We start from the raw sequence: 21432 nt of genomic DNA, 5'->3' as shown, positions 1-21432 counted from the left end.
AGAAAACCATCTATATTATTATCTGTATTTGTCACACTTAAAATGTATGTAACTTGTGATGTATGGATTTTTTTTCCTCGTTAGATTTAAAATCCTTATAGGATAAGAACGACCTCTTACACGACTTTGTGTTTTCTCCGTTATTAAGTAAAATGATATTCATATAGTATGTTCTCATCCATTCTCTGGTGTAGTCAATAAATATTTATTGAGCCCCTCCTATGTGTCAGGCTGGGTTTCTAGAAGTGAACAAACCTGGCAAAAATAATTCTATATTCTACATTCAAGTGCGGGAGATAGGTAAATAGATAAGATTAATTAAATGTATAATATGTTAAATAGTAGTTAAGTGCTAATGAGAAAAAATATAAAGCAATTAAGAGGGATAGGAAATGATTCTGTGTAAGTTTGATTTGGGGGCAGGCAATTTTAGATGGGGGAAGGGCAGGGAAGGACTCATCAATGTGACTTTTGAGTAAAGACCCAAAGGAAGTGGAGGAGTGAGCCATGTCTATGTCTGGGGGAAGAGAATTCCAGGCATAGGGAACAGCAAGTGCAGATGCGGGAAACTATCTAGCCTGTTTGAGGAATACGAGGAGGGAGGCAAGAAATAAAATCAGAGAGTTAATGGGGAGCCGGACCATGTAGGGCCTTGTAGGTTGCAGTTAAGTCAGTGAATTTTACTCCCTTGATAGCAAGGATTTGAGAAGGTTATGATGAAACATTTTACCAGATCACTCTGACAGCTCTGCTGAGAATAGATTAACAAGGGCAAGGGTGGGAATAGGGGAGCAGTTAGAAAGCTAATGCAGTGTTGTATGCAGGCTAAGATGGTGGTTTGGATTATGGTGCTAGCAGCGAGGATAGTGTGAAGTGGTCAAATTCTGGATATATTTCTAACTAAGTGTTGTATGAGAGTGAAAGAGTCATCAAAGTTGACACCAAGGTTTCTCTACTGAGTACCTACAAGTTCGACCTTGTCATTGATTATTGAGGAAGGGAGAACTATAAGAGAGGTAGGTGAGTTGTGGTACAATGGGGATGAGTATCAGAGGGTCAGTTTTGGATGCTTGAGTCTTGTGATAACTCTAAGTAGAGCTACTGAGTAAGCAGATGGATCTAGAGTCTGAAGTTCAGGGAAGAGGTCTGGGCTAGGCTTATAGAATTAGAAGATACTAGCAAATGGCTGGTATTCAAATTCATGAGACTGGATGAGATGAACACATTTTTGTTGCTTGGATAAGATAGAATAATTTCTCCTTTGTTTTCTTCAGGATTTTCTGTTAAAATTGTGACTTGTCTAAATGAGAAATGTTATTGAGGAGTACCGAAGAGTAACACTCAACTCTTAAGGAATGTGGGCATGGGTTGGCAGTCAAATATCAGAACTGGGGACTTCCCTGGTGGTCCAGTGTTTAAGACTCTGCGCTTCCATGGCAGGGGGCATGTGTTCGATCCCTGGTCTGGGAACTAAGAAAGAATTGAAGTGAATCTCATGAAACATTTAAAATTGATTTATATTTGTCTTTATATTTGTGTGTGTTTCAGGCCAGACCTGTTTGATTGGAATAGTGTGGTTTGCCAGCAGTCAGCCACACAACGACTGGAACATGCATTCAACATTGCCAAATATCATTTAGGCATAGAGAAACTACTGGATCCTGAAGGTTGGTGCATTTCTAAACTACCACTGTTTTTAGCATAGTTTAATGTTTATCATCTCAGGCTTAACATTTCCACAAAGTAAGCACAAAATAGAAACTCTGCATTGTGTTTTTCTGTATTCCAAGTATATTTAAAATGTTCTGTTTTCCTGAAATACATTATGAACTGTCATACATGATTTTTGTTCTCAGAATACCAATATCTAAAACTAAAATGTGAAACTTCAGAAAAAAAATTCAAGCCTTTAGAATGTATATGCCTCACAGATGAAGTATACTGCATTTAGAGTATATTGACTCCAAATAATTATAAAAAGTTCATGTTTTGCTTATTCTACCAAGAGATTTGATAGACTAATCAGCTATAAATAATTAGCTACTCTTGCCAATTTCATTCATATACGCCATAAAAGACAACATGGTTTACTGTTTAAATCAGGAAATCTATTCCTGGCGCTGATTCTGTTGTAATTTGTCACTCTGGGGGAAGTCCTCCATTGAATGGTTATTTGTTTTCTGCTTCTTTAGTTCACAGGCAGTACTGTATTTATATTTTTATAATATTACACTTAATTAAATTTCATCCTTATCTCTGGTGCTGCATAGTCGTATCTTACAAACACGTGGATTAGAGGGAAAATAATTCCTGACCTCTGCTTTTCTTCTAGCCCATGAGGCACTTCTTAAATTTGCCAACTTCTTTGGAATTGCAGACTATATTCTCAACTTTCTTGAGGCTTTACCACACTGTAAACCCAGAAGTTGGACAAGCAGTGTCAGTGGGATTGATATGTGCAATATAGTATGAGCTATTAGTACAAGCTATTAGTACAAGCTATTAGTACAGGCTATAGTACAAGCTATAGTACAAGCTATAGTACAAGCTATAGTACAAGATATTTGGATAGGGTTATATAATTCTTTTGTCTTTGGAATATTGAATCAATCCCAAATAAGGAGATCCTTGAGTGGTGGTCATAGGTCCCATCCGGAAAAGTTCTGAAATAACTCAGAGAATAACCTTTCACTGGTGAATTTATCATCAGCCAGAATCTAATCTTTAGTGTTATAGATCCAAAAACCTGATTACCTCATCTTATTGATAGAAGATCCATATGGTGGTGGTAGTGGTGGGGGAGTTAACTTCAAACCAGATGAAAAAAAAATGATATAACAATCAAAATGGAAGCTCATTTATTTTAAATGAGATATTTAACAATCACAAGAACCAGAATACTCATATCTAATTGACCTCTATATTGCTCTTGATAAGCACATGGACTTGGGAAGGGAAAATTATAGCAATACAAATGTTTGTGAAGTTGGAATCAGATTAAGTTCATTAGAAATGTTTCTTCTCCTTTAGATAATGCATGACTCCTGTAACCTCTTATTATTGCTTCAGTAGATGGTCAATGTCCTTCCTGCCCCAGTTTAGCTGGGAGAAGTTGTATCAATCATATTTCCTTGTTTTGCAGGATGGGGGAGGGTTACCTCACTATGGACTCCTAGTACCGATTGATATACGTGTTTCTTCATACTCTAGTGAGGTAGAGAGGGCAGACATAATGAAAATATGACTCCAACCCCTGAGGGTGAAAGCTATAGTGTATGAATCTGAAGGATAAGCCTGTTAATAGTTTTTCTGTTTTTCGTTAAATCCACATATGGTAGTCAGTTTCTGTTGTCTGGGATATTCTTGTGTGTGCCTTATCCTTTCGTAAAATAGTAAGAGTAAGTTTAAAATAGATCTTTTCCTTGCTAAGTGATAAAATGGCTTTTGATCTCTAAGTCCTCCTTTGAATCAATGAAGTAAGGGAACCTAGATAGGCATCCACATCACAGTCAGAAAATAGATTGATAAGCCTATAATCAGAAAAGGGCAGTTAAATAAATAATGTATTTTATAGCATAAAATAGCCTGATATACCCAATTCCATATGTTCTCCTAAATGGAAAGTGTATGTTGAAATGCATGTCATATAGGCACACCATTATAATATCTCAAACTTGATAATTCAAAGTCAACCAGGTACAGTATGAAATACAAGCTGATTAATAGAGATCAAACTACCACTTATGGTTTCATTTTGCCAGTGAACTCTTCGATCTGAAAACTTTTGCTATTTATAGACTCCCTTCCAAGAGCATTCTGTCTCCTAAACTGGTTTATTAAAGGTTTTTTGGCTTTCAATAAGATAAGGATTCAGAATAAATCTTAAATTATATTTTTAAGTGTCTATCAGTTCCTGCCAGTGTGTTAGGGAAATACTCAAATATACATTTAAAAATTATTGCTCAGTATTTTTCAAGAGACGATATCAATGATAATTGAAAGAAAAAAAATTAACCAAATCATAAGGATTTTTATTTACTGATTAGTTAGTCGCAAAAGACAGAATAGCGTCTCTTAGAATCTAAGACTTAGAGCAGGCTCCTCAATGTATCTAACAGGCGAGACTCAACGGACTTCTTGCATGTCCTGTATAGTAATTACCTTTCAGAAGTTCATATTTTTATTTAACCAATTATTGGTTCTTTAGCTTATACATGACGATGTCAGCTATTCCCCAAAGCAATTTTTGTTTCATATCTAATATGCCCCTTAGGAGGCTAATGAAATATTTAGCTTTATATTTGGGGAGATTTTTATTATTGGGAGGATTGAAGTTATATTTGGCTTAAAAAATACCTGCCCAAAAATGTTTTTAGAATTTTAAACATATGCTTTATTGATTGGGTTGATTTATAAATTTAAAAGTCATTGAAATATAATTTGGAGCTTTTCATATCTTGCATATATCGACTTTGGTATGCTTTGTTTGGCCTTAATTGGTGTTTTGAGGCCTGAGGTTTGGTTTTAAGTGGAATTGCCTTCTAAAATGAGTAGCAATAGGCATTAGCATAAGCAATTTCAGGAGCTGTTTCTGGTGTGTTTAAATGTTAACATATGCAAAAACAAGTACTAGTAGGGTAAAATTATTTAATAATTTATGCATCTTTATGCTTATAGATATAAAAGGTTTATCTCCTTCAAAACATATCCTATTGTGAATCATTCAATTCACTTTCTCTCCTGATTTCCCTGTAAGACATGCACAGTAGTGCATTGTGCGTTTCATGTGCATTGTTTGCTTCCCTGAGTTTCAAACAAGTTGGTTTGTTTGCAAATCCACACAATACTTTATGCATTAAGAGAATGCTTTGTCAGCTTTTCCTTGTGAATAACAAAGTGTAGATGTTCTAAAAGTAATAAAAAAATTGGGGATACAAATTTGTGTCGGTTCTAGATGACTTTTGACTGTAGTAAGTCATTTCCATTTGTGATGGGCAAGATGATGTGCACATCATCTGTGGCTTACCAGGGTAACTTTAGAATGAAAAATGAATGATGAGAGTCAAATTTGATGAACACTAGGGCTTTCAAGAAATATTTGTAACCTCAAAATGACATTCACAAGCCAATTAGTTTGGTTTTAATCCACTTCATTTTAACAGCATGAGCATGGTGACACAGATTCTATTTTCTGCCTGGCTAATCCCTGCATCACTCTTCAGTTGTTTTTATTTTATTTTTTTTTAATGAATTTATTTATTTATTTTTGGCTGCCTTGGGTCTTCGTTGCTGCGCGCGGGCTTTCTCTAGTTGTGCCGAGCCGGGGCTGCTCTTCGTTGCGGTGCGCGGGCTTCTCATTGTGATGGCTTCTCTTTGTTGCGGAGCACGGGCTCTAGGCGCATTGGCTTCAGTAGTTGCAGCACCCGGGCTCAGTAGTTGTGGCTCACGGGCTCTAGAGCACAGGGTCAGTAGTTGTGGCGCACGGGCTTAGTTGCTCCGCGGCATGTGGGATCTTCCCGGACCAGGGCTCGAACCCGTGTCCCTTGCATTGGCAGGCAGATTCTTAACCACTGTGCCACCAGGGAAGTCCTTCAGTTGCTTTTAGAGTCTACTTTTCCACGAATCAGCTCTACCTTTTGGAAAGTTTTACTCCTGAATAAATGGTCTCCGACTTCACTTTGCATGCATGCAGCTGATTAGTCTTTAAAAAAGTATTCAAGAGAAAATATATAGCTTTTACTATAAAAGAGGAGAAAGTCCTTAAGGCCTCTTTTTGGGTTTGATATCGTTTGAGCAAGTGGCGTTTTTGTTTCTTCCAGCTTTGTTCTGTTCATCACATTTTGATACCGTTAACAACAAGAAATGGTAATAAGTAGTTTACACTAAGTTAAAATGGAAAGAGTAAAACCATACCAACGCAGAAGGGTGTTGTTAAAATAAATAACTCGAACTTTTTATGGACAGGCACACTCATTTCATATCATTTAGATTGGGTTTTTTCTAGAACCCATTGTGGAATATCTTTGTTTTCAGAGAATTTAATGAGGTTGGAATATACTGGTGTTCCTCATGTGTATAACATTTCAGCTAGAAGTTATTATTGTAAATATCTCACACTCTTCAGAGCCAAACTCTCTGCAGTGCAGAATATTCTTTTTTCCATATATTAAAAAAGTATTTTAATAGTACATATATTAAAATGGCCATTGCCTTTTTTGATGACAAATTAACAAAATATATGTTCCTTTGTACTGTTTTGTTGATGTATATCATTATCTCTGACAGAGATAATACAAATTGTAATTATCTAAAACTAAATCCTGAGTTTCTTGGAAGAACAGTTCTTAGTCTACTTACTCTACTACGGAAAATAGAAAGTATCATCAACTGCTTATACAGATATGATAATAGCAGAATAATGTTCCTATTATGTCAGCAGGAGACCACTTTTTCCAGCATTTCTTTTAAAAGATATTAAAATTTGATCATTAAAACCAAATTATATCATTTAATAGTGTTAAACGTAATAATGAAAATATTTCTTTAATTTTGAACATCAGTGGATTGCAGTTGAAATGAGCAAATTAGAGATGGCATTATTGTATTAGCAAAGGAATGGGCTACATTAGTAGATTTAGTGTTGCCATCTCATTTGCTTAATGTATATTCAACACAACCTTTTAGCAAAGGAATTTGGGAAATACTGTGTTAAATACTTTAAATATATACTTCTATTAGCATTGCTTAGAACAGAGACTAGCAATGATACATAATGAGGCTTTAGAAAAACTGATGGCCAATGTAGAAGTCCAGAGAAATGTGATTAACATATTTCTAGGCTGCATATCATTAGAGTAAGGGTACTTATTAGAATATCCTTGACTATTTTTAGGTTTTTATCCTGAACCTTCCTTTTTTTACACACCTTTTTTTCCATGGGCAGACACATTGCATAACTAGCTTTGACTGTCCACTGCCACTTTAACATACTTGAATGCATTTGAGTTAAAGATGACTTTAGGCGAGTATCTGGAGGCATCCTCAGATTTATCATTGCTACTATAGGAGAAAAATCTTTAAGGGGCAGTGAGGCAGTACTTTGTAATACATAGCAAAATAAATAAATGAAAACTTTCTACATGGGTAAAAAGGTTACCAATAATAGTATACAAATATTAGCATAAAAATGAGGATAAAGATACTATATTAATATTGTGATAGAGATGATTATACTAACATTAAGATATTACTGTTGTGATCTCCTGTTTCCTGATGGAGAACTTTCAAATTGCTTATTGCAACAGAAATTTAAAAAGTTAATACATTGATATATAGCTTCCAGTAGCCTGAAAAGGTAACAAAGGCACATGAGACAGAGAGAGAAGGAGGGGGAAGAGAAAGAGAGAATGAATTTCACGTCTCTTTTTGATATCCTATTTTCTACCTTATTCTTATTTCAGATAACATAGAAAATAAATATTTTCAGGACAATTTGAGACAATCACTAATAAATTGAAGTGATTTTTGTTCTGCTGATCCATTTCGGTTGTTTGGATGACAGAAATAATTGAATGTAACTGTCCCAAATTCACCCATTTAGACAATAAAGAGACCTCCAAACATTAAAAATGATATCTGTGTGTGTACATGGCCTGAATTTACCCTTTATACCATAATTTGGTATTTTCTCCTCATCTTTATGTTCTTTTATAATTTATCCAATTTTGCTCTTATAGAAAACAGTCAGCCAATTTATATGTTTTATTTCTGTTAGGAGTTTATTTGTTAAAATAAGAGGAGTATTATTCATTGTTACAGTTAAGTAATATAGTTTCTCACTTGATTGTGGAATTTTTTTTTATTTTTGATTTTTTTGCCTGCATTGAGTCTTCGTTGCTGTGCGCGGGCTTTCTCTAGTTGCAGCGAGCAGGGGCTACTCTTCGTTGCGGTGTATGGGTTTCTCATTGTTGTGGCTTCTCTTATTGCAGAGCATGGGCTGTAGGCATGCAGGCTTCAGTAGTTGCAGTACGGGGGCACAGTAGTTGCAGCGTGCAGGCCCTGGAGCACACGGGCTTCGGTAGTTGCGGCACATGGGCTCAGTAGTTGTGGCTTGCGGGCTCTAGGGCACAGGCTCAGTAGTTGTGGCACATGGGCTTAGTTGCTCCGCGGCATGTGGGATCTTCCCAGACCAGGGGTTGATCCCGTGTCCCCTGCATCGGCAGGCGGATTCTTAACTACTGCACCACCAGGGAAGTCCTGATTGTGGAATTTAAATAATGAAATATAGTCTAATCATGTGATTTAAGATTTGCATAGTGGATGAGGTTCTATACCAAATTTATTCAGAAGCATTTGAGTATAATCCTTGCCTAGGTAACTGGGAATCTCTTTTTAATTAATTTACCGGGATGGTTTTTACAACTGTTTTTTATTTAAGTTGGGGAAATATAATATCCTAGGCCTATGCAGTCATAAGAAATAATATTGAATGACTGACAGGCCATCTATAAATTGTTTAAACAGTTGGGAAATACATCCACCATGTTCCAATGCTGAATGACATATAATACATATCTTGTGGATGGTGTCCCCAGGTATCATCACTAGGAGTCCATTAGACTGTTAAGGAAATATATTAGAAAAAAATATGTGTTGCTCCTCTGTTATTGATTTTAATGAAACTCATATCTGAAGTAATACATGAGATATTAGCAACCATGAGTAATTAAAGTGTTTTGTAGTTGATATTTGTGTTTCTTGTTTATCATGGGAGGGTGTAGACTTATTAAGAGCATTTTGCCAGAACAGAACACTATAATTTGCCTTCTCACTTGTTCATTGTGGTTCAGCACGTGCTGTAATGAGAGAGTACGGCATGCAGGAGGCTTTCTGTGCTTCATATCTGCGTACTGAGGAGAGTTCCTACTTTTTTTTTTTTTTAATCCTCAAATGTGCAGAACTAAAAGGGAATTCTCCTTTTCAGCCTGTTTTAATTTGTGCAGCCTATTGGTTTTGTTCTTATCCTTCATGGGGTGTTGATGGTCTCTTTGTAGATGATGGTGAAATGTTGAGTGTTTAGAATATCCTAGACATAGCTACCTGAATAGAAGTCCTCTGTTAATCTAGAACACTAGAAGAGAATTTAGAAAAATCTCTCAAAAGCTTTCTAAGACAACAGAACTGGGGTCTGAATATTTGCAGTGTGGAACCCCTGCCCTGTCTTACTGTGTAAGTGAAAGAAGTGTGTTTTCTTCAGCGATTCCATATTGCAAAATACGGGACAAAATAGTTTTACTGGTATCACTCGATTTAGTAACATCTTGATGTCACCACTGACCTCATAGTCTTCAGTAGTGTCATTTAGGTAAAAGTTCCAGTGTATTGTTTTCTTGGCCTTCTGTTTTAAAGGTTAAACTAAACCTTCCAAATTTAAGAATTAAGTGTAAGTTTAGGACGTTGTTTTCCAGGCTTCCTCAGATTGTTATTGTTGGCAGAATCCCACATTACCTTGTAGAACAGGGTTCCCACGTAATGCAATGGTAATGAATGAGAGAAATCTTCAGAACATAAAAATATAAAGACAGCAGCCGAAACACTGTCAAACTAGAATTGGCCACCATGGAAAGCAGTCACCCAGTTTTTCTTTAATTCAGAGGCATTTGTTCCAGTGGAGGCTGGGCGGTGTTTGGAGGATCCAGGGGAAGCAGGAGGCTGGAGTGAGCCTCCTAAGGCAGAGGCTTTCCCTTTTGCCACCTTCAGGATTTTTTGTTCAGTGTTGTAACCAGATAGTTATTGTGTTTTAAAATATAAAGGAAGAAGACTGAAATTGTAAATACTTTGTAACATAATCATTTGTACTTGAATAGTAGGGTTTTAAAGGGCACTGATATCCCACCAAACAAAAGGTATAATGAATTGACCTTTGTATAAAAAAAAAAAACATTTTGAATATTTAAACAATTATAGAAAATGAAAATAAAATGGCATAGTTTGGAAATTTCTTTGAGGTTTTAATAAAGTCAATGATGGTATTTGAAAGTAAAGCATATGTTGCTTATAGCTGGGACATTTTTATTCATTTCACAGTCTTCAAAACGGAATTAACTGTGTTTGATTAAAAAAATAGGATATATCACAGAACTTGCAAATGGATATCTGAAAACCTTAAAACTGAGTGCTAGGAAAATAGGTATCAGGTTGGTACATATGTTTTCCAATTAAATCATTTCTCTATATAAAAATGCATGGGCCATTTAACAGCTAGAATATGAAATATAAGATGAAAATATATTAATTTACAGTAGTATTTGGATAAAATAGTAAGGAACTAGAGTCGTGGTTGATGCCATTTCTTATAACAGGATAATTTAATTCTCATAAAAATGGGATTTAATTCTTATGAAAGGGACCAGAAACTTTACAGTAGTCTTGTGATTATACTTAAAAATAATAAAGTACACTCTTAGATTTATTGGCTTATGGCAAACTTGTGGGGTTAGTGGGTCATATGCTATCTACTTGAGAGATGAGGAAACTGTAACAGCTATTAAGTGCTTGGGGATGTTATGTATTATTAAAATTTAATAAGGTGGTTGAAATCCAGTGTTTTTACTTTTTAGAAATAATCAGTTGTTCTGCAGTATCGTTCTTGTGAGATTTTTAAAAATATTGCTGAGTAAACTTTTACCTCAAATCAAAACACAGTTTTCCCCTAAAAATATTTTTCTAATTTATCACCAGTGATACAAATTCAAATATGCAAAGCTGTTTTTGGTAAAATGTAACTAAAATTTAAGTAGGACAACCATGTTTTAGGAACCTCACATTTCTTTTACACAATAATTCTAGGGCAGTTTATCCTTATTTTATAAATGGAAAACCTGAGGCTTAGAGAGCTTTACTAAAACCAAGATCACACAGCCAATAGAAAGATGAGCAGGAATCGAATTCAGCTTTACCTCTCCTCAGAGTCCGTATTCTTTCCAACTGGACTGCCCAGTAAAATCACCTGGGGAGACTTATGAAAACACTGGGGTTGGAGCAGATATTCTGATTTTATTGGTCTGAGATGGGGCCCTGACACCAGCAATTTCTAAAAGCTTGTCAGGTGAGACTATCATATAGCCAAGGTAAAAGTAGCTGCAGTAGAACATTTGTTTCCTTAGGTATGTCTTTTTAGAGGATAAAACCCAGAATCTGTTGTCCCATGTTTTTTTAAGACCTCTAGCATTTTCTTCCTCAAGAGGTGACTAAGCCTGCTGTTCAAATCTTCAATTACTGGAGCATTGCTTATTGCTAACAGTCCTGCCGTTAATGAGAAATGGTTTGTCCACCAGATAAAATAGAAATAGACTAGCTGTCACGTTAAGACTGGCTACCAAAAACATTCTCTTTTAGGATTAAGGGACTTGCCTTATCTGCTGTCCGCACAGCTCTCTCTCTCTCCATCCCTTCTTCTGTTTATTACTTCACGGACATGTTTGTGATAGAATGACGCTCTCACACACACACTGATTCCACCAGAGCGTTGTCCAGGACAACCTGTGTGTAGAGGTGGTCCCTGGCTCTTTGTCCTTTTATTTATTTTTCCTTTTTTCTCTTCCTCTCTCACTTTGATCCTAATTAGTATCGCTGTGCCCTGTCATCAGGGGTTTGATGATCCCTTTTTCAGCCAGTAAATATCTCTTTCATTGGCATAGCTGATAAAGCCTCTTATTCCAGAGGAATTTTTAATAATAACAAAGGGATAATAAAAGTAAAGACAAAAATTTAAAATGGCAGTAAAATAATTTTTTCACAGTACAAGTTTGTGATCCTATAAATCCATTTAAAAGAAGCAAACGGCTTTAGTTAACTTCATGATCTCTGATATTAATGCCAGAAATAGGTTGGCTTTAATCACAAGCTGTTTATCTAGGATTAGTTTTGCTAAACAGTCTGTATTTCAGCTGGATATATGACTTTTAGTGACAGGATATAACAATCATTGGAGCCTGCAATATCACTGTAGCTGTGAGAGGATCAAATTGGCAATTATACTCACAGATGCAGTAGAATGTAATCTAATACTACATTTACTTAGCTGTATAGAAGGATACAAGGCATGAGAGAGGCTGGCATGGAATCTGTATGTCATTGGGTGGCCCAGAAACACCCAAAATACACACATTTGCCCCTTATCCACATGGGGCAAGAGCCAGGGTCAGTGTGGGCCACTTGACACAAAGAAGTTCTAGCCACAATTTCTCACCAATATTTAATACCATTCTAGTAACAGAAGACAAAGGCCTGCGTATCAATTCACAGCCCCTCCTCCACTAGCCTAAGAGCAGTTCTACTTAGCAAACAAAAGAGGCACAACTTTCCCAGTTATCTCAACTCCATAGTTCTAGGAAAACAAAATTCTCTGGTCATTCTTCTAGGCAAGCTTAGGCCTGATTTAACCTTTTATTCATACAGCCAACTAGCCTTGGGTTGAAATCCAATTTTTGCCATTAATTAGTTATATGGCGCTGGGAAACTTTCTGAGCCTCAGTTTTGCTCATGTGCAAAGTTGAATCAATAATATCTACCTCATACAGTTACTGCAAGGATTAAGTTAAGTAATACTTGTTAAGTATTTAGCCTGTAATACGCATTCAGAAATAGTAGCTAAAACATATGTCAAGTGCCTGGAATATTGCGGAAATTAAACGTTGCTTCCCTTTCTAGTCCTATAAATTATCTTAATTAGGGAGAGCTGATCTTCCTAATTATTTTGCCTTCCTCTAGAATAAAGGCAACTCTCCCCAAATTAAATAATTACCCATTTAAAATCTTACTGTTTTTCCTGTGACCTTCCCATCCATTCCAGTTTCCTGATCTGAGGGATTTTGCTGGTTCACAGCTGCATTTCTGGGTGGTAATCCTTGATACCCTTGAGCTCCAGAATATAATCTAACACTTCACAGCAAACTTGAACTATAGGTTGAATTCATCAGTGGCGACGTTACACACACACATACGCACACATGCACACGTACACATGCACACAGACTCAGTTACTCTGAAGATGTTCAACAAGTCTCCTGAAGACTGGTTCATAATTATAATACGTTTTTCCTGTAATTGTCACAGTATTTGCAAGATGCTGGTGAGCACACTTGCGAAAATATAGGTTTTCTTCTGCAACCATAACTTTTTATTTAACGATGTGTGGTGGTTGAACTGGTTCCCAAGAATCTCAGAAAAACTCTTGTTTTCTGAAACCCGGAGTAGCATTTTTACGGGAATGTTGATGTGCTCTGGTGTAATATTTTCTGAACATTTGTAAGTGCTGGGCACAGTAATTAACAATTTATAAGTATAATTTTATTTTATTCTCATGACAACCCCAGGAAGTAGACACTATTATTATGGCCATTTACAACTGAAGAGTTTAAGTAACTTGCCTATATCACTCAGCTTAGTGAGTTGGAGTTGAGATTCCCTGCTTGTAACCACTACAGAAAATAATTGTAATGCAGAATATTTCTGTCCTCCTCCTTGATTTTTTTCTTTGCATTGATTAAGAAGTTGCTCTCTTTATTACAGAGCTAATTGACTTTCTTTTAAAATGGAGGGACATCAATCAGTTGATTCCAAATGTGCTGGAAATAAATGTAAAAGTCATACAAACAGGAGTCCAGACCAAGAGAGATACTGGATTCTGTCTCTATACTATGATATCTCCCTCAGAGAATACTTAAATAATTAATCAAAGTGGAAGGATGTTTACACATCTTGCAAGTTTGGAGTCCTATCCAAGGCACACTAAAGTTATCAAAGCGAAACACTAACCAGTTATGAATATATTCCCTTCTACTGTCTCTCTTGTTAACTCTAGATGGCAAAAGCATTGCTTAAGGTATGGCAAAAGCATCGCTTAAGTTATGCCAAAACATCTATCTCAGATATTTCCTCATCAGCTTGTGATGTAAACATCTCTTATCTACTCTCTAAAATATGGATTGGCAAAAAAAGGGAGAGACAGAGAGAGAGAGACAGGGAGAGAGAATCCTAAGAAGGACTAAGTAAAAATGTACATTTTACCTAGGCTTGAATATCTAAGTTTCTCTGTATGGTGCAGTTCTTTGTGTGGATTTATTATTGGAGCCAGTTGAGAACTTAGGTCTGTATAGAAGCAGCTGGACAAGTGAACACCTTGGAAAAGTGTTTTAAAAACTGTTTCATTAATGTTCAATTGGTAGAGGTGCTATAGGTGAAAGCATTTAAAGTGAAATGAATATACATATATGCCTGAGGAAGAGGAGTGGCTCTTTTGAGATCTCTTGAGAACTGTTTTATTTAAAATTAATACTATTCAATAGGCAAGAGTACGTGGTGAAGCCCTTGATAAATGTACCTCATATCACCTAAAACATAATAGTAGACCATGATATTGGTGTAGTTGTTGTTAACCGAAGGGAGTCTGAGCACATATGGCAGGAAGTGTGGAAAGGGTAGCCTAGAACAATAAGAATCACTGAGTACTTGGGTATTTGGAGAACCTTGGTGCAGTAACCAGGTTTGAAAAGGCTAAAAATAAGGACAAATCCCACCCAGTTCAAAATACAACAAATATAAAAATGAATAAGATGTAAGCTCCTGGATAAAAATTAAATAATTTATATATAATTTTCTCTGCACTATTGTATCTCCTATTTTTCCTCCACCAAAACATAAAAGAACTGCATGTGAAAAATAAGAAAAAAAAGCATAAAATATAGAATATTAAGGAAGTAGGAGATAAATTCTTTACATTTTCATAACACAAGTAAATCTGATGGTTTGAAATATTAGTTGCAATGAAAAGCTGCTCAACATCACTAATTATTAGAGGAATGCAAATCAAAACTACAATGAGTTATCACCTCACACCGGTTAGAAGGGGCATCATCAGAAAATCTACAAACAACAAATGCTGGAGAGGGTGTGGAGAAAAGGGAACTCTCTTGCACTGTTGGTGGGAATGTAAATTGATACAGCCACTATGGAGAACAGTATGGAGGTTCCTTAAAAAACTAAAAATAGAATTACCATATGACCCAGCAATCCCACTACTGGGCATATACCCAGAGAAAACCATAATTCAAAAAGACACATGCACCCCAATGTTCATTGCAGCACTATTTACAATAGCCAGGTCATGGAAGCAACCTAAATGCCCATCGACAGACGAATGGATAAAGAAGTTGTGGTACATATATGCAATGGAGTATTATACAACCATAAAAAGGAATGAAATTGGGTCATTTGTAGAGACGTGGAGGAACCTAGAGATAGTCATACAGAGTGAAGTAAGTCAGAAAGAGAAAAACAAATATCGTATATTAACGCATGTATGTGGAACCTAGAAAAATGGTACAGATGGACCAGTTTGCAAGGCAGAAATAGAGACAAAGATGTAGAGAACAAACGTATGCACACCAAGGGGGAAAGCAGTGGGGGGGGGTGTGTGGTGGTGGTGGGATGAATTGGGAGATTGGGATCGACTTACATACACTAATATGTATAAAATAGATAGCTAATAAGAACCTGCTGTATAAAAAATAAATAAGATAAAATTTTAAAAAAACCAGTAAGATATCACCTCACACCTGTTAGAATGGCTGTTATTGTCAAGACGAAAAGACAACCCTCAGAATGGGAGAAAATATTTGCAAACGAATCAACGGACAAAGGATTAATCTCCAAAATATATAAACAGCTCATGCAGCTCAATATTAAAGAAACAAACACCCCAATCCAAAAATGGGCAGAAGACGTAAATAGACATTTCTCCAAAGAAGACATACAGACGGCCACGAAGCACATGAAAAGATGCTCAACATCACTAATTATTAGAGAAATGCAAATCAAAACTACAATGAGGTATCACCTCACACCAGTTAGAATGGGCATCATCAGAAAATCTACAAACAACAAATGCTGGAGAGGGTGTGGAGAAAAGGGAACCCTCTTGCACTGTTGGTGGGAATGTAAACTGATACAGCCACTATGGAGAACAGTATGGAGGTTCCTTAAAAAACTAAAAATAGAATTACCATATGACCCAGGAATCCCACTACTGGGCATATACCCAGAGAAAACCGTAATTCAAAAAGACACATGCACCCCAATGTTCATTGCAGCACTATTTACAATAGCCAGGTCATGGAAGCAACCTAAATGCCCATCAACAGACAAATGGATAAAGAAGATGTGGTACACATATACAATGGAATATTACTCAGCCATAAAAAGGAACGAAATTGAGTCATTTGTTGAGACGTGGATGGACCTGGAGACTGTCATACAGAGTGAAGTAAGTCAGAAAGAGAAAAACAAATATCGTATATTAACGCATGTATGTGGAACCTAGAAAAATCGTACAGATGAGCCGGTTTGCAGGGCAGAAGTTGAGACACAGATGTAGAGAACAGACATATGGACACCAAGGGGGGAAGACTGCGGTGGGGTGGGGATGGTGGTGTGATTAATTGGGCGATTGGGATTGACATGTATACACTGATGTGTATAAAACTGATGACTAATAAGAACCTGCAGTATAAAAAAACAAACAAAACAACTAATACTAAACTTTCATTGGGTTATTTGTATGGAAATATGTTAATATAAATGTTTCAGACATTACATGAAATTTCTAAAAATCTTATATGTTCTGGTATAATGTTATAAGTCATAATCCTAGTTATTACTTTAAAATGTATATCTCAGAAATAACTAATTTTCTTGTCAACTGCATTATTATGAACTTTCATCAAATCTTTAACCGTGGTCATTTTTAAGTCTTTTGTCATTTACAGACAGTTCTGGGTGTACTCTGATGCTTTTGCAAATATGTTCCTATAAAAGGGTTTCATCTTCAGGAAATTCATGGAAAAGACTCTGACAAGTACAGGTTTCTGGTACCTGACTGTACTGCTGAACTGAATGAATAAGCATTTTCAGAACTCTAATGAAAAACTGATGAACTCATAAAAGTGCTAACAAAAGATCAAGATGAAAAAAAAATTAATTACATGGGACTGAGTGAACTGATGAGGATGAGTATAATTTTTGTGACTTTCTGTTTGAATTAAAAAAAAAAATCCCACAAGGACTCAGAGGCAAAGAATATACAAATCAATTTTCACTGCAAAGTAAAGGAGCTGTTACAGTGGAGGATTACTGGACTGAATGTCAATATTATGACATAGTATGAGTGTGTTTCATGTTTGGTAATTGCAATCATTGTTGCTTTTGTTGTGGTCATCCATGTACAATGCTTGGTGTCAGTCTATTTACCTCTTGTAAAAATAAAATACAGTGTGTGTGTGTGTGTGTGTGTGTGTGTGTGTGTGGAAAAAAAATAAATAAATAAACCAGGACAGTTCTAGGCAAAAAAAAAAAAAAAAAAAAGAATGGCTGTTATTGAAAGGATGAGATAACAAGTGCTTGTGAGAATGTGGAGAAAAGGGAACCCTTGGGCACTGCTGGTGGGAATGTAAATTGGTACAGCCCCTATGGAAAAGAGTATGGAGGTTTCTCAAAAAATTAAAAGCAGAACTACTGCATGATCCAGCAATTCTATATCTGGGTATATATGTGAAGGAAACTAAAGAGATTTCTGCACCCCTACGTTCATTGCAGCATTATTTACAATAGCCAAGATATAGAAACAACCTAAGTGTCCCTTGTTGGATGAATGGTTAAAGAAAATGTGGTATATGTATACACCGGAATGTTACTCAGTCATAAAAAAGAAGAAAATTTTGCCATTTGCAACAACATGGATGGAACTTGAGGGCATTATGCTAAGTGAAATAAGTCAGACAGAGAAGGACAGATACTGTATGATCTCTCTTTGTGGAACCTAAAAAATACTTAAACTCATAGAAGCAGAGAACAGGCAACAGAAGTGGTTGCCAGAGGTGGGGCATAGGGTTGGAGGTGGGGAAATAGGTTAAAGTAGTCAGAGGGTACAAACTTCCAGTTATAAGATGAATAAGTTCTGGGGATGTAGTGTAAATCATGGTGACTATAGTTAACAATACTGCATTGCATATTTGAAAGTTGCCAAGAGAGTAGATTTTAAAATTTCTCACTACGGAAAAAAAGAAAATATTGAAACTATGTGAAGTAATGGATGTGTTAACTCAACTTAACGTGGCAATCATTTTGTAATATATACAGATATAAAATCACTGTGTTGTACATCTTAGACTTACACGGTGCTTTATGTCAATTATAATTCAGTAAAGCTGAGGGAAGAGACAGTGTTCTAGCAAAATAAAACATGGAGGTATGATGTAGAGTGACCAGTGTGAGAGGGACACTTCAGGTTGGGTGATGAAGGAAAATGAGTTTCAAGCAAAACAGTCAACCAACACAATAAACAAAGTTCCCATCGGAAAGCTGGTTGGAGTTTCATTAAAATGTATATTTATCTGAAAAGGTTGATATAAAATCTTTGTACATAACAATATGTTGTGTCTTTCCATTTAGAAAGGATTTGTGTGTACATCCTCCAGTAAATTTAAATGATCTCCTTTACATATTGATCTCAAAACAAAAAAAACAAAAAAAATATTAGTTGCAGTGAGATTTCAGTAATATATGACATAAGTTTTCTATTAAATGATAGTATCTGTGTATTCGTAGTAAGTGGAAACATATATTTTAAGCAAAAAAAATATTGCAAAAGGAAAAACTGATAACTCCTCCATTCTTCTTCACCTTAATCTTAATATGTACTGGTGAGGCAAATGGCAGTCAAAGGTAGCCAGCACTTGAAGGAATGCTTTCATTTGTTTAAAGTAATCTTTTCTGAAATTGATCAGGAGGCACCGAATAACCGTAATAATTCTGAGAACTTTAATCTTACAGAAGAAATGGAAACTTTTGAAATTAGAATTTACTGTCAGAACTTAAACACTTGTTACTTATATAAGCCAATTCCAGCATTATTACAGAGCAATATTATTTTACCTAATATGTGTCTTTTACTGTGTTGAATGCGTATAGATTAATCTAAAAATAAAAAAGAATGATTTTGTAATGCTCAATGTTGGGCAGGTAGCTAGATAGACTTGGATTTTTTGTCTCCAGTGAGTGGATATACCCGCCCCACTAATAAACTAGAAATTTTGGAGCTTCTGCTTCTATTTCTGACCTTGTAGTTTGTCTCAGACACTAAAAACCCTTTTAAAATTTATTTGCCTCAGGGTCATTATTTTATCAAGTAGAAATTCATTTTAATTCATCACTTACTGATTAACAACTTTATGTAAGAAAGAGTTCTATATACCCCAGATGCATAAAAAAACAAAAGGTATAGAATCTTCCAAGGAACTGACAATTCAGTATGAGCCAACAAGCAAGTACATGGGTAACTATTATACATGACAGAATGTGACCTCATGCACACAAATTAAGTAACATGTAGTAGAATATTTTTAAAAGTATGAAATGTTTAGAAACAGCATCCCCTTCTAATAAATGTTTATGTCCAATGAAAATGTGGATGCGTTATAATCTTTCAGGTGGAGTATTAAAGTAAAATCCACTGGATCTTTACAGTTGTCCTTGCTCGGCTTCCTTAATTTTATTCACTGGACTTAAATACATCAATCTGTAAATAGTGAAGGTGATTTTAGAGCAGGAACCTAACCTGCTGTTCTATTTCCTTATTTCTTTCAAAGTCCATTGATTTATTAAATAATAAAGTCCTTCACCGTTTTGAATAAGGTTTGGTAGATATTGTTTTCTCTTTAATATGTGTGATTTCTAATACTGGATTTTTTCTTGCATGTTTAAAGCTGTTCTTTAGGACTGATGCATCAGCTCACGTTGGCAAAAGTTGTAAATCCACATGTGTGCACACGCATGTGCGCACACATAGACACTCATAGGTTTGAGCAGGGTGTTTTAAAAAGCTAAATCTAGTGCAATGAATCACCTCCAACATGAGAAGAAGCTCTTTAAACTATTTTAAGTCAACATGGACAAGAGAAATTGGCCTGTAATACACCTCAGGTTCTTAACCTTTTTGGGAGCTATGGAAGAACTACTTCTCAATAAAGATAACATATATTGACAATAAAATATATAAGGGAGGACATCTACTTATAAAACTTAGAAAACGATTTAGTAGGAACAGTTGTTTTATTAGCCTTCTGCTCTTTAATGACTGAGACCATCCTGGGGCTATTTAAAAGATGATTTAATTTGTCTTCTAAACACATGGATGAGTTCAGGGTGTTTCTTTCTTTCCCTTGAACTGACCGTGTCTGCATTGACATTAAAGGCATGGATCAGGAATCTTTGTAATAATAAATCAGTCTTTTAAATTAATTGAGTTTGGTAATTTAAACAGCTTTAAACATGGATAAAATGAAGTATTATAAGTATTTGTAGTAAAATATTCCATCAACTTGTTGCCTCAAAATTAAAGGTTGTTTCATATGTAATTTTAATGTGAACTGTATTTGAGTATAAACTGTATCTGCAATTTTTATGCAATATCTATATCATTATCTTCTTCATGAAAATGATCATTTGAACAGATATCTTCATAGCGATAGCCTCTTCCAGTTTCCCCTAGACCAGTAAATGGTGCCATCATCTATTCGCTCAGTTGCTCAGAGCAAAACCTGCAAATCATCCTTTCACCAATCCCTGTTATCCCTAAATTTCAATCCATCATGATGCCTTGTGGGTTATACTTTCAGAATAGATCACTAAGTCTTTGGTACCTCTCCCTCTTTACAGTCACCACCCTGGGTCAAAAAGTTTTCATCTCTTTCCTTGACCACAGGAAGAGCTTGGTAACTGCAGGCTCTGCTTCCATTCTGGCTCTACCTTCAATACCTTTTATGCACAGCATCCAGAATGATATTACACAGTTCAAGGCCTTAGCGTTTGCTCTCCCAACTGTTTGGATGCTTTTCTTTCACTCTGCATTTCACACCTGAGTAAACTGAGCCCCAGAAAGATTATGTGCTTTGTTCAATCAGCATCAGGATAGCATGTTTCTGTGGTCTTAGGTACATGTTAAATTGTTCTTAGTCTCTTGTTTTAAATCTGTCCTTATGTTATTTCCTATTATGCACACTGCATTTGAGATCAGCTGTTTTCTTTGATATTCTAGTGGTTTCTAATCATAATATCTAATGGTTATGTGAGAAAAGAAATATTTTCCATTAATAACAGTTAATGGAGAGCATAGCCTGTGAAATTATCTGTCTTGTATTTCATCTACCTTAGAAAATGGTCGTTTTCATAATTTTTATTGGAATATGTTCAAAATTGGTTTTTATTCACAAATTACCATGTTGCTATTTAATATTTAACTGAAGCCAGGATTAGGCAAACGACGTAATAACTTCCTTTCTTATCTGGGAGCCCACATGAATATTGAGAGTATTAAGA

At 35.7% G+C, this 21432-nt stretch overlaps 1 protein-coding gene across 1 annotated transcript in view; it reads left to right on the top strand.

Moving 5' to 3' along the window:
• The window catches only part of DMD (dystrophin), a 1714964-nt gene that overhangs the window by 4970 nt on the left and 1688562 nt on the right, over window positions 1–21432 (top strand). Inside the window, exon 2 of the mRNA XM_061178407.1 lies at window positions 1549–1667. Within this exon, the coding sequence (XP_061034390.1) occupies window positions 1549–1667 (119 nt within the window). The remainder of the gene's footprint in view (window positions 1–1548; window positions 1668–21432) is intronic.

Source organism: Eubalaena glacialis, chromosome X (assembly GCF_028564815.1).
Source record: "Eubalaena glacialis isolate mEubGla1 chromosome X, mEubGla1.1.hap2.+ XY, whole genome shotgun sequence".
Lineage (NCBI taxonomy): Eukaryota > Metazoa > Chordata > Mammalia > Artiodactyla > Balaenidae > Eubalaena > Eubalaena glacialis.
Note: the sequence above shows the minus strand (reverse complement) of the source record. Positions and strands in the feature narration are given on the sequence as shown.